Source organism: Periplaneta americana, chromosome 3, assembly GCF_040183065.1.
Source record: "Periplaneta americana isolate PAMFEO1 chromosome 3, P.americana_PAMFEO1_priV1, whole genome shotgun sequence".
Classification (NCBI taxonomy): domain Eukaryota; kingdom Metazoa; phylum Arthropoda; class Insecta; order Blattodea; family Blattidae; genus Periplaneta; species Periplaneta americana.
Window position 1 is genome coordinate 154,338,766 of NC_091119.1, and position 13,173 is coordinate 154,351,938.

A 13,173-nucleotide genomic window follows, 5' to 3' on the forward strand; every position below is an offset into this window, starting at 1 on the left:
GACTGAAGTGTTGCGGGCTGCATTCAGCAGTGATTCGGTGGTACCTATTGCTTTGGACACGTCTGTCTTAAGGGATAGATTTGGTTCATAGTCTTACAACTGACTTCGTAGCTTAGACGTACTGTATATTCAACATTGTTGATTCATAGTATATATTACCATACTGGAAACCATCCATCGCTAATCGTAAGCAAATTTTAAAGTAGTGTCTAGGTGCATTACTATTATATGACGGTAGACAGAATTGCAGATATGAAAAGAAAGAGAAAAGGGGGAAACAGAAAATCAGCGACAAAGCTAGTCACATTTATACTTTTTTATTAACAATAACCATATTTTCACGCTGACCAATTGCAGCTACAAAAGCTAAAACATTATTCGGATTCTGGAATTCCAACGTCATCTTATCCATCACAAATCAAACCGAATCAAATCGCGATTTCGTTATTACTCAGTCGATATGAAACTCTTACTGTTATAAATTGTCTTATAATTGTATTTTTGAGTGAATAATTATGAACGTCTCGTTGCAATATAGAGAGTGTAAAGGTTACACGTGCAAATATTTTGATACATGTTCAAGAAAAATGCATATAAAACAACGTCCTATTTACTTTTCCCTTTGTTCTAATAATTTTTTCATAAATGTGTCACGTATTTTACGGTCGTATATTTTATGAATGATCGTAGGTTACTATGAAACGCCTGTCAGTTTAGACTATATGCACGTCTTTCGATCACATGTACAGTAGTTGATACAAAAGAATCCTGTGCTGTGTATTGTGTCAAACTGTGGTAATTTCAACATGGATAGTGAAGCCAGAGGTATGTACTGCTATTTAATGTAAAAATACGCAGTTATCTTTGTCAAATGGAGGTAGAAATGTAATATTGATCAGATGAAAATGAAAGTTTTTTCGTCTGTAAGTTTGGGGCAAAAGACGGAAACAAAAGATGGTAAGAAACGAACAAATGCAATAACTTTCATTGTTACAATTAATTATACAAGATGGATGTGTTTTGTGACTAGCAAAATTTGAATCTGTGACTCTGAAATCAGCTACAAAGGTCGGCCCGGTTTTTTTTTTTTTTTTTTTTTTTCCTGCTGTACAACATAAACGTTCTGTTCCAGGGTTGGCCGCGTAAATTACTTGCTATATATTATTACATAAATTACACTTAATTTACGTCGCGTAGAAAAACTACAGTATGTAACATTTATTATATCAGGTTTTGGTGAAAATACTTCATGTGATGCATTTTCTGTAAAATGTATGTGTAAATCAAATTAAGAGTTAATTGTAATGTTTATTCTGCAGAAGTAGCTGGCAACAGAGAAATGTCATCACCAGTTACATTCAAGGACCCTACAGCCCCCAGGGATAGACGTGACAAAGACTGTATTTCAGCTGGAAAGTAAGATGACATATTACTATATCCATGTAGACAGTATACAGGGTTTTTCATAAGTAAGGAATAATGCAAATAAAACTAAAATAACTTTTTTTTAAATGCTCGGATACGTCAAATTTAATATTTTGAAAGAAAAATTTTACAAAAAAGAAACAAAATTTTCTGCCATTATTGTGTAAGGTGTGACATCATCGGCAACATACTATTTTTTCCATTTTTTTCTGAAAGGTTGGATCTTATTTAATTATTTATTTAGTTTCATTAGTTAATGTCTATTCAATCTGTCACAATAAGGCAGCAAAGCAAAGAAGTCAATATTAAAAATGTACCAAGATTATTGTTATGCAGTGCTAGAAGTGCTTGGAAAGAAACTAGGTAGGAAAGAAAATAAATTTGTAGATTAGCAAATGTTTGTCCAAAACAAGTACACAGACCTGTTTACAGAACAGCTGATAGAATATGTCACTCGTAAACTTTTAATTTTCTGTTTTACATCTGTTATTCGAAAAGTTGAACTGTCCTCTACGTCTTGTATTGCGTCTCTACTAATACAGTGTCAGCCCAACTTCAGAATAAAGCAGCCTCCTTTTTCAAATTTTGATCTGATTATTCCATATAAAATTTTGTGAGGATATACCAAATAGTACATTTCTGCTTACTAGATCTCTTAACTTCTGTATAAAGAACAGAAAAAAATTGACACGAGATCAAAAGAGTTCAAAATCGTACACAACTTAATTATAAAGCCATTTAGAGCACATAATTTGAATTTATGTACGAGAATATGATTCACTATTCGACATACATCATTAATATAACAAAAATAAATAATGTTGCGTTGGGGCCAAGAGGGATGAAGTTACAGGAGAATGGAGAAAGTTACACAACACAGAACTGCACGCATTGTATTCTTCACCTGACATAATTATGAACATTAACTCCAGACGTTTGAGATGGGCAGGGCATGTAGCACATACAGGCGAATCCAGAAATGCATATAGAGTGTTAGTTGGGAGACCAGAGGGGAAAAAGACCTTTGGGGAGGCCAAGACGTAGATGGGAGGATAATATTAAAATGGATTTAAGGGAGTAGGATATGATGACAAAAAGTCCATTAATCTTGCACAGGATAGGGACCGATGGCGGGCTTATGTGAGGGCAGCAATAAATCTGCGGGTTCCTTAAAAGCCATTTGTAAGTAAGTTAATAATTTTGTATAATAAACTTTTATTTAATACCGTACACATTAGTTTCATTTGCTATGTGTTGATTCCAGATATTATTTAGATGGATCTTCTTGGCATCCTGTCATAGGGCCATTTGGTCCAATGGATTGTGTTATGTGCAAATGTAATGCTGGAAACATTGAGTGCAACAGATTCAAATGTCCCAGTCGGAGTGAACTGTCATGCTCAAAACCTGTGAAGCAGTTTGGACAATGTTGTCCTGTATGCCCCATAACAGGTTTGTACTATTGTCGTTCAGAACATTCTTTAAATACAAGTGGTATTCTTGCTCAGAGAAATACATCATAAAAAATAATAATTGTTTTTTATCGTTCACTTTAACACTTGATTAAAACTATAAAACCTTCTAGAATTAAAACGTTGAAAGTGTTACATACCGGTACGTATATATTTCTTTTTTAAGGTCATAAAGGTACATTACTTTTTTTTTTAATTGTAACACTTCTAACGTTTTACCTCTAGAAAGTTTTATAGTAATAATAATAAGTTTTTCATTGTTACACTTTAATTAATTCAAACTTGCTATTAATTTTATTTAGCTGTTAACTATAGAGCGTCCATACCTGTGGAGTAACGGTTAGCGCGTCTAACTGCGAAACCAGGTGACCCGGGTTCGATTCCCGGTCGGGACAAGTTACTTGGTTGAGGTTTTTTCCGGGGTTTTCCCTCAACCAAATATGAGCAAATGCTGAGTAACTTTCGGTGTTGGACCCCGGATTCATTTCACTGGCATTATCACCTTCATCTCATTCAGACGCTAAATAACCTAAGCTGTTGATAAAGCATCGTAAAATAACCTACTAAAATAAAAAAAAAAACTATAGAGCAATATCTATGTATCCATGTATACTACTTATTTATCAACAGAGTGACCAAATATCTCTTTTGAATTAGAATATCACATTCTGCTCGGTATGATGATCTGATAATCTGTCAGCTTGACCTAAAATCCCACTTTGTCTGAAATTATTCTGAAATAGTTCATGAGACACCTCGGGTACAGCAACCGTGATTAAGAACTATGGTTTTTATCTGTATTAAACAAATGTGGTTTATTATTTTTATAACGACACATTTTTAATAAGCACTCGTTTATAGTGGTATTTAGTAACAGCGTAAATTCTTCGAAAATTCATGTCCTACATACATTAAACTGAAATTTTCGCTGAGAGGAATTTGTAGGTACCAACCATTAGTAACCAATACCGTTTTCAGTTATTGTGACAAAAGATCAGACTTTTTCTTCTTTGTGCCAACAACCCTTTACAAACAATAGCAGGCCAAGTTGTATTTTGTAATCCAGACATTCAGTTCAATCTGTAAGTTTAGACATTCAATTTTCAAACAGAAGTTACATACAGTACAATGGAGCAAGGTGCAAAATAAATAAAAGTTCCCTGTGTGGAAGATAATGTTATAAAACAAATTGAGTGTGATGAAAAAAAAGCTGATTTGTGCTGTGAATTTGGTTTGGTTAAGGAAGAATTGAGAATAATTTACAGACGCAGTAATTTCAAAAACTGAAGCAGAAAAAAATTACAGATTTCTTCAACCAACATTCTTAAAAATAATTGTGAGTAATGTATGTATTTCTTAATTACTGTACATTAGAATATTTTACTCCGTATTTCATTATTTTCTACAATGCAATACAGTACCTATTTTTAATAATAAAGAAGAACAAGGGTGGTATACATAAATTAAATTAGAAATGTACAAAATATCGTATTTAATATTGTGAATGTATTTTTTTAATTCGATTTACCGTATTTATTTTTTCTAATAACGACACTTGTTTATTATGACATCATTTCTTTAGTCCCTTGGACACTATAACCAAGTTCAACTGCACCTAGCATCACAATGTTTAGTGAAATCAAAAACAGTGCTCCAATATTTAGTGTATATACAGTGTTAGAAAAGTCACGATGTAGTTGGTTTAGCATGTGAGACAGCTAAATACAAATCTTAAAAGAATGTTTGTTTGAGCGATATGGCTTTTCTAACACAGTGTACATACGATGTGGGCCATAGGCTTTACTTCAGTCACTGTTCAGTGTTTATCGAATTTATATATGTTTTGAATGACCGTTTGTGATAAAGGGCGATTTCTTTAAATTAATCAACAGATATTGTAAACACTGCATGGACAGCAAGAGCAGAAATGTTATGCCAAGCTCTGAATATTATTTATTAATTATTTTTACTATTTCCTTTATATTATGTCCAAATTCCACAGAACATGAGGTGAAGTTCTGTGTTTATTCCAAATAATTCGGTTGTGACGAGAGAAGAGAATGATATTGTTAAATGTTGTTATAAAATATGCAGCATTAAGACAAGATAAGATTTATTAACTCATTTTCAGGAGGAAGGATACCGGTAAATGAACTGTCGCACCTGTTCCGTTTTCAGCTGAAAAACTGTCGTTATGTCCAGTTTTATATTGATACCATTATGACTGCCCAAACTTGCACATAAGTTTAAAACATTAACTGTACCATTAAGAAAAGTAAGAGTTCAGTCGAAAGTGCCTTAAAGAAAACTTTTAACATGTTGCAGCTATGTCAGCAGTACAACATGGAGATGTGCCAGAAACTGGTTCACTCCAATGCATACCCCAAACAGCAGAACTGGTTGTGTATCGTTCCCAAGGAGCGGGAAATCTTTCTGAGTTTTTACAGGTACTATTTTTCATCACAGTGAAATGAGAATCAACGCCAATACAATCCAACATAAAAATAATGGTCATGTAAAGAATGTATTTTGCAGTTAAACTGCAATGGAAATTCTGGTTTCTTGGTTGTTTGGTCTTAGTACTCAATTTAATCTGGTTGTGTACTACAATGGTTTGCAGTCAACGTACAGATAGTATAAGGACTACAAGGAACTTCACGCTTGAGTTCTCTTATGATTAATAATAAAAAATACACACTAAAATAAAATACAGGGCCAACATCAATTGGTGATTCTAAATGGACAAATAATAGGAGAAAACAGAATATTAAAAATCATATTGTAATAAAAAATGTAAAGTGATAATGTGAAATAATAAATTTGTATCTGTGAAATCCTTCCCATCGAACCTGTTTTAATTGACAGTATGAATTAAAGTAATTTTATTTCTATACTAGGCACACTACATAAAACATAAAGGAAAACAACAGACATTACTTATATCGGTATAAAGCATTTTGATTTATTATTATAATTGTGAATACAATTTTATTATTACACGTTTACGAACTGCAAGAGTTAATTATTTATTTGTAACATATATTTCCGATTCTCAATGTGTAATACAATAATTTTTATCATTATTACCAAATTATACAATGATGTAGTGTATCTAATTAAGAGTGACTGGAAAATGTTTAAAGAACAAGACGAGTTACTTTACACATTTTAAAATTTATAAAATTCAATTTTTTTTTTTTTTTTTTTTTTTTTTTTTTTCATGAATATCAATAGCCTAAATCATTTTCCTAATGAATAAATTCCTACTAAAACAGACAGAACACTTCAAATATTTTTAACGCTACTGATTTACACATATTTACTTTTTTTATTTACAATTTTGTATTCTTATTCATTCTCAATCAGTCAACGAACACCTACATAATTGGATCTCTATTTGAAATATTCCTCGCATTTAATCTTTCACCGTCACTTAACATCATTTCAGAATACAATATATCATCTTACTGACACTACCTCCAGGTCCTGACACACATACAACACTTTCTTTTCAGTATGCTTTCCAGCAGCCAGGTGCTAGGGCAAGTGAAGCAGAGCTGCACTCATGGGTAGTTCGCAGTGGAGCTGTACATTCCTTCCAGTTGCAGACAATTACTGCAAGTGATTTTGTTGATCTCAGACACAAATTTCGTTTTGTTGCACTTGGTACCTCATCCACAAGTAAGTGTTTATAAAGATGTATGTATGTAAATTCATTAGCTTTTTGATTGTGACTGCTTTCATCTTTAATTGACAAGTAGTTTAACTAGGCAAAATTTCGTAGCAAATAATCCAGCTTATTTTACTGATAACCAGTACCAATTTCTAAGGTAGCTCTCACATCATGTTCACCTTTATCCTATTGAAGTTTAAAAAATACCACCTCCCCATTGTAGTATTAATCACTCAACAGTATTGATCAATACAGCATTCAATTTATTGTGTTTCTGAGCACTAATTTTGCTCTGGCACGCTTCCTTCATACATTCCACATTGCAGGAGTTTAATTTTTTGTTGTTACTTGTACTTCTGATGCAGTTTCCCAATAGGAATAAAGATACAGTAGAACTCCGTTTATCCGAAATAAAGGGGACAGAGCCATTTCGGATAATCGATGAAGAATATTTTCGGTAAAAGTGGGAAGGAAGAGAGATCATTAAGCATGTAAATTATAAACAAAAATTCAATGAATTTAATATTGTAATTGCACATCAATTTTACATCCAATAATCAGTTATCATCTTCTGTCTCTTTCTCTTGCATTGTTTGCGAGCTCCAATATCACGCCAGCGCTTTGATGAGTAAAACATATGAGTTTTCTTTTACTTGACATCGCACTTGTGTAACTAAAAAATAAGACGTACTGTATCGATAACGCGATAACTGCAACACAACTACAGTAAAACGAATGAGAAATTGGAAATTTACCTCGAATCCATACACCATAATCCTGTAATTCCCAGTTAGGGGCAGGAGGGGGAGGGACGAAAAGAATGTCTCATTTAAGGGGACTGGCTGGGTTCGGTTACAAGTATTTGGGGGATGGAGGTGGAAAACAGATGTAGCATTGCTGTGAGGGCATTGACACTTAGATTTGTAGCCATGCGATAGGGGATGAACAAAATATTGCAGGAATAAACAAAACATTGACTTTTTTTTTGCGACATTGTTTAGGATAAGCTGGATTTCAATTAACCGAAGTTCGGTTAAGAGGGGTTTTACTGTATTAAATTCTTCACCTTTCAATTCTTACAATAATTTCTGTGGTATAGTTATAATAATCAATTTATAATTCTTCAATAATCCAATAGAACTAATAAAATGCTTATAAATTCTACTCTGCAGTTATTTCACTTTTAACACGAACTTCTCGAAATGCGGATCTTCACAAGGAAACAGTACCAACCGTTGTAGCAAAGATTATGATGCTTCTGATGTCATTTGAAAGTACGCAAGAAAGAATGTAGAATTACAAAGTTTTAGATGCAATGGATGGGAAATAAAAAATACAAAAATCGAAAGAATGCAAACCGAATGAGGTGATGAGTTACAAATGATTCAATTATGAAGTCAGGGAAATGGAAGATAATGCAGTACCTTAATTCATTGAAATAATAATAATAATAATAATAATAATAATAATAATAATAATAATAATAATAATAATAATAATAATAAATGAATACGTGAAAAGGGTAGACTACAGTGTTCATGTAAAATATATTAAGTTCCTTTCATTATTTCCGAAAAGGTACGGTGTATGAATTGAACAACAGAAAGGTAGTACCTTAGTTTATAATATGTAATATATTTTAATATCAAGAATGACAGCCTTTTATTGTAATATAATTGAGACGTAGAAGTTTGGAAATTACGTCTATTATCCATAAAATATTGTACGAAGCATTTAATAAGCAATGGTGAGTCCTTTAAATGTTCCAAATGTCAATATCATTTAAGTGTTCTGCTATGAATATTTAGTATAGAACAGCGCTCCGAGTGGCGGAATTGGCATTATGAGGGAACCACTTCAGACCCGTATTTCAAGTGCTATGCGCCAGCTTGTATAATATCGTAAGCAACGCTGTTGACATTGGTAACAGGCAATAAAATATTGTGTTTTGTTTGAAGTTCACATAACAAAATAGTACAATGAAAGATAAGGTACCGATACATCCATTATATTCTTTGTTTAGTTTGATTAAACTGTACTAATATTTAACGTATATAGTCATTTTTTATAATTCCAAGTCCATATTTAATTCCATATTCTGATAAAAATAAGCAAGTTTGGATATCTATATATTTACCTACATATTTCATACATTTTTAGTCCATATAAATCCGTTCCCTACGTTATAACAGAAGGTAGAAACATTTCAGTCAAAATCTTGATAAAACTGGAAGAGGACAGGAAAGTAAACTTACATTGCAGAATAATATATTCAAATTTCCTCTTATCTACTCTCAATTTCAGAGCATGTTAGTAAGTTTGGAAGGCGTGAGAAGAAGCTGAAACGTCGATGCAAGACAAACTGCAGCTCTAAGGTACAACGCTTGGAAGAAACTCTGAACATGAACAAGATAGCACTACGCAAGACGTGTCTCAGTACAGAAATGCAGCTGCCATCTGTATGAGGAATGTTGTACATAGCACACCAATTCATGACTATGTAAGAAATACATGTACAGCTAATGTGGATGTTATATACACATACATGGGGATGGGTTGTTGCTTGTATAGTAGCCACACATCAGTTCTCTCAGTATGTGCTATCTCAAATAAATTTAACTCTTTGCCATGATTTTTACTTCCAATACATACCTGTGTTATTGAATTAATACTGGTATGTATATATATTACTTCCCCTCCTTCTTTGTTATTTTATTAACTGCTTCTAATCAATAGTTTATGCCCACACTCAAAATGCAGTCACACATTATGTTATGAACGACATTTCTAGTAGGTTAGGAAAAAAGAGGTATATTACGATCAAGTTGGCAAAGAGTTAATTATAATTCTTAAATGTTAAGGGACCAAGAAAGAAAAGTATTTCTAATAATGACAAATGGTAAAAGAATGTGGAACTTGTTTTATAAATTTTATAATAAAGATAATGTAATTGGAATATTTAGTAAAACTTATAGTTACCATATTGTAAAAAGCGAGATATTGGAATACATTATGACCAAAATGTCTCAATCTTAACTTGGGAGGTACGATAAGCACAGGCGTCGTTAGAAAGGAAGATGGGTGGTAAATGTCACTTATTCAATAATTTTTTGTATCTTGTCAGTATATTTCTACTATGTACAATGTGAAAAAAGAGTGTAGCAATTTTTTTTTAAATTTTAATTACATGTAATAATACAATAACATTGTGTATCAAATAATTTGAAATCACAGACAACAGAATATATTTTCATATTGAATTCCTTGAATGTGCTGTGACACCCTACAATGAGTTAGTCAGATATAATATTTGGTATAACCAACTAGATCACGATAGTGTTGACATTAAATAAAAAGAGGCCTTGATTTTCATTTTAAAAATGACACAAGGAAATTTTTAGTGCTGGTCATTAAGATTTGTGTACTAGATAACTGTCTGAGAAATTGAAGGTTATCTTTGATGAGTTAATTTCGTTTTTAATAAAATTATGTGAGACATGCATTAATATGTGTAATGATTTTTTTTCAATGAACATAATTTCGAGTTAAAATCACTACGTGTAGATACAGAGTAAATAATATTACTTTCAACACAGAGTTGCTATTCCTTAAATATTTTTACTAATAAAAAAACCACAGTCATGCTTCATACAATTAAAAAACAAGCTTTAATGTCAATAACGTGTGCATGTAACATTCTATTTATGAGCTACCCTAATAATTAATACCTAACGACGCCAGTGATAATAAGTCATCCAATTAAAAGGCTAGTTGAATAGTAAAGATTACCATTAATGTGTTAGAATAGATCACAGTGGCTGAATTACTCCCAAGTCAGGATTAGTTTTAAAATTTCTGGTACAATATCAATTATTATAATTTGAACAGTTAATTAATGCGAAAATTAAACTAGATGCTATGATAGAATCAGTAATGGTAATGAATCAATATGATAAAAGAAAGCAATACGCATTCATATGTCCAAGAGCAATCTGGGAGCTGAGTGTAACTACTCTACAAGAACTATAAACTGTTATTGCTTGCTCTTTTACAAATTGTTGTCCATTTAATTCACTTCCTGTTCTAGTCAAACATTACAACTACATTAAAATAGTGAAGTTTCATACTTTAGACGGCGTTATTATTTTAACTTATGCATGAACTTCGTTATGCAATCCAGTGACAAGATGAACAAAGAAAATATTACTTCATTTCTCACGCTCAGAATGTTGTACTGTTTAAACGTCATTTTCTCCATTATAATGCATTTTATTATGACTTGTTTAAATCTCTATTCAATTTTCTTTATAAATTTACTGAGCAAATTTGCATAATGAAAATTTTGTATCAGCACAATAATATTACACTAATAGAAGTAGTAGAAATCAGACGTTTAGAAAAATGGCAATTTTCTACATTTTGAGAATCATAAAGTAAATAAATACAAATAATGAAAAATTAAAAATTTAATGAAGTTCAAACTTCTCCATTTTAGCCCGTTTCCCTTCCTTGGTATAAATATGTTTTCTATTATTTTACTTTTTTAATTAACATTTTGCTTGAAATTCATTTTTCCAAGTACCAGTATTGATAAAAGAAAAGTTAAATCACACAATAATGCAGTTAGGTGTGACGTTATGTATAATAGCCATAAGAGTACTTAAAGCACAACTACATAAATGGTTGTTGGATATTTTAAGATAAAATTACAACATAGTAAAATTTTGAATATAATTATTGTTCCTTCCCTATTCAAATAACTACAAAGAACCAGTTATTCATTGATAAGTTCTTCGCTGAAAGCATTTAAAAATATCAATGTTCTTGCAAAAATTTCCTCTTAACTTTTCCCTCAGTATTACGATATTCCACTCTAGAGTCCCAAATATTAAATGAAATATTTAGCCTAAAAATGTCCCGTTGAGGGCAAAGGTCCCCTCCTACAAAGGGAGAGCTCTGTTTGTCTCACGTGATGAGCTACTCCGCATAAGATGTTTGGATGCTTGGAATTGTTCACTTGGTTCACATTCTGCACTATTTTGATATTGTTCACTTAACTTGTTTCTGTCGCACTGGTTTTAGTCACTATTCACTTGTCTTCTTAGGTTTTTCCAGTCTTTCCTATTTCTTATTCTGCTTGATCAATGGCTTCCTACATGTTCTCTGAAGAGGTCGGCCCATCTTCTTCTTGGTCTTCCACGTGATCTCTTGCCAAAGCGAGGGTCCCATAGTGTGACTTTCTGCGTCCATCTTTCATCTCTAAGTCTTGCAACATGGACTCCCCACTTCCATTTGGTGTTGGTGGCTTGCAGTGCTGGATCTTCAATTGCTGACATCTTTTGGAGCACTTCGTTTGGAACTCTGTCCCTCAGTGATAAGCCTAGTATCTTTCTCAGCATTTTCCTTTGGCATATTTGGAGATTGTTACGAAATTTGGCAGTGAGAGACCATGTCTGAAATCCATACAACAGTACAGAGTTACGCAGGCCTCCAATATTTCTATTCTGAGTTTTTTGCAGAGTATTTTCTCCAGTATGATGAACTTGAGAGTCCAGAATGCCTTCCACTTGAGAGAAATCCTTCGTTTTATTTCCTTCTCTGTCTTCTGGTGAAAGGAGACTAGTTGTCCTAGGTATACGTATTCAGATAGGTATTGTAGTTCTGTAGTTGTATTCCGGCCCGTTTAACATTACTTGTATCTTGGTCTTGCTTATCAGGAGGCCTGCTGATCTGCTGGCATCGCATAATTCTTGGAGCATTGACTGCAGTTTTCTGGGTGATTTGACGAACAATACGACGTCATCAGCGAATCTTAGATTATTTAGTCTGCTATCATTGATGTTTATTCCACAATTCCTGTTCCAGTTCAGTCTGCGAAAAATGTTTTCCAATACACTTGTAAATAATTTTGGAGAAATTGGATCTCCTTGTCACATTCCTCTTTTGAGCCTGAATGGTCGTCCTTCGATCTCGGTTTTCACTTTTGCATAGCATTGATTATACAGTTTGTTTAGTATTGTGATGTATTTGCTGTCGACTCTCTGCATATATAGTGCTTGCATTACACTTCGGTGTTCAACCGAGTCGAAGGCTTTGCTATAGTCTATGAAGGCCAGGTATGCTGTTAAATGGAATTCTTCAGCATTTTCCATTGTCTGGCTCACGGTTAAATAAATGAAATATTATGAATAAATTCAAATCCAGTAAGTTGGCACTTCTTGGTTATAGCAAGAGTTCTGTTAGTACAATCGATGGCCATAATATACAGGTACATAATGTGTCATTTTTGTAACAAAGCAGTAGGGTTGTATCATAATTTGTGTCTAAAGATTAATGCAATATGCATAATGTTAATGTTATAATGTACAGCACATTTTATATTCCGCTTTATATATATATATATATATATATATATATATATATATATATATATATATATATATGAGGAGTTCACAACCAGAGTGGACCAAGTCCATCTGGAATAATTCTGAGATACTGAGTTCCTGGCTCACGCTTAACAACCTTCACCTTCCACAGAAAATGCTGCCCTCTGTGGAGTAACAAATGAGTTATGGACTTTGTTTGTTATGGCAATGAATAAAT

General features: G+C 32.7%; 1 protein-coding gene across 1 annotated transcript in view; it reads left to right on the forward strand.

The window, feature by feature from the left end:
• Window positions 1-12,950, forward strand: part of LOC138696693 (chordin-like protein 2) — a 97,791-nt gene extending 84,841 nt beyond the window's left edge. Inside the window, exons 6-10 of the mRNA XM_069821988.1 lie at window positions 1,320-1,416; window positions 2,690-2,877; window positions 5,223-5,344; window positions 6,413-6,578; window positions 8,875-12,950. Of these exons, the coding sequence (XP_069678089.1) occupies window positions 1,320-1,416; window positions 2,690-2,877; window positions 5,223-5,344; window positions 6,413-6,578; window positions 8,875-9,035 (734 nt within the window). The 3' untranslated portion in view covers window positions 9,036-12,950. The remainder of the gene's footprint in view (window positions 1-1,319; window positions 1,417-2,689; window positions 2,878-5,222; window positions 5,345-6,412; window positions 6,579-8,874) is intronic.
• Window positions 12,951-13,173: the final 223 nt, after the last annotated feature.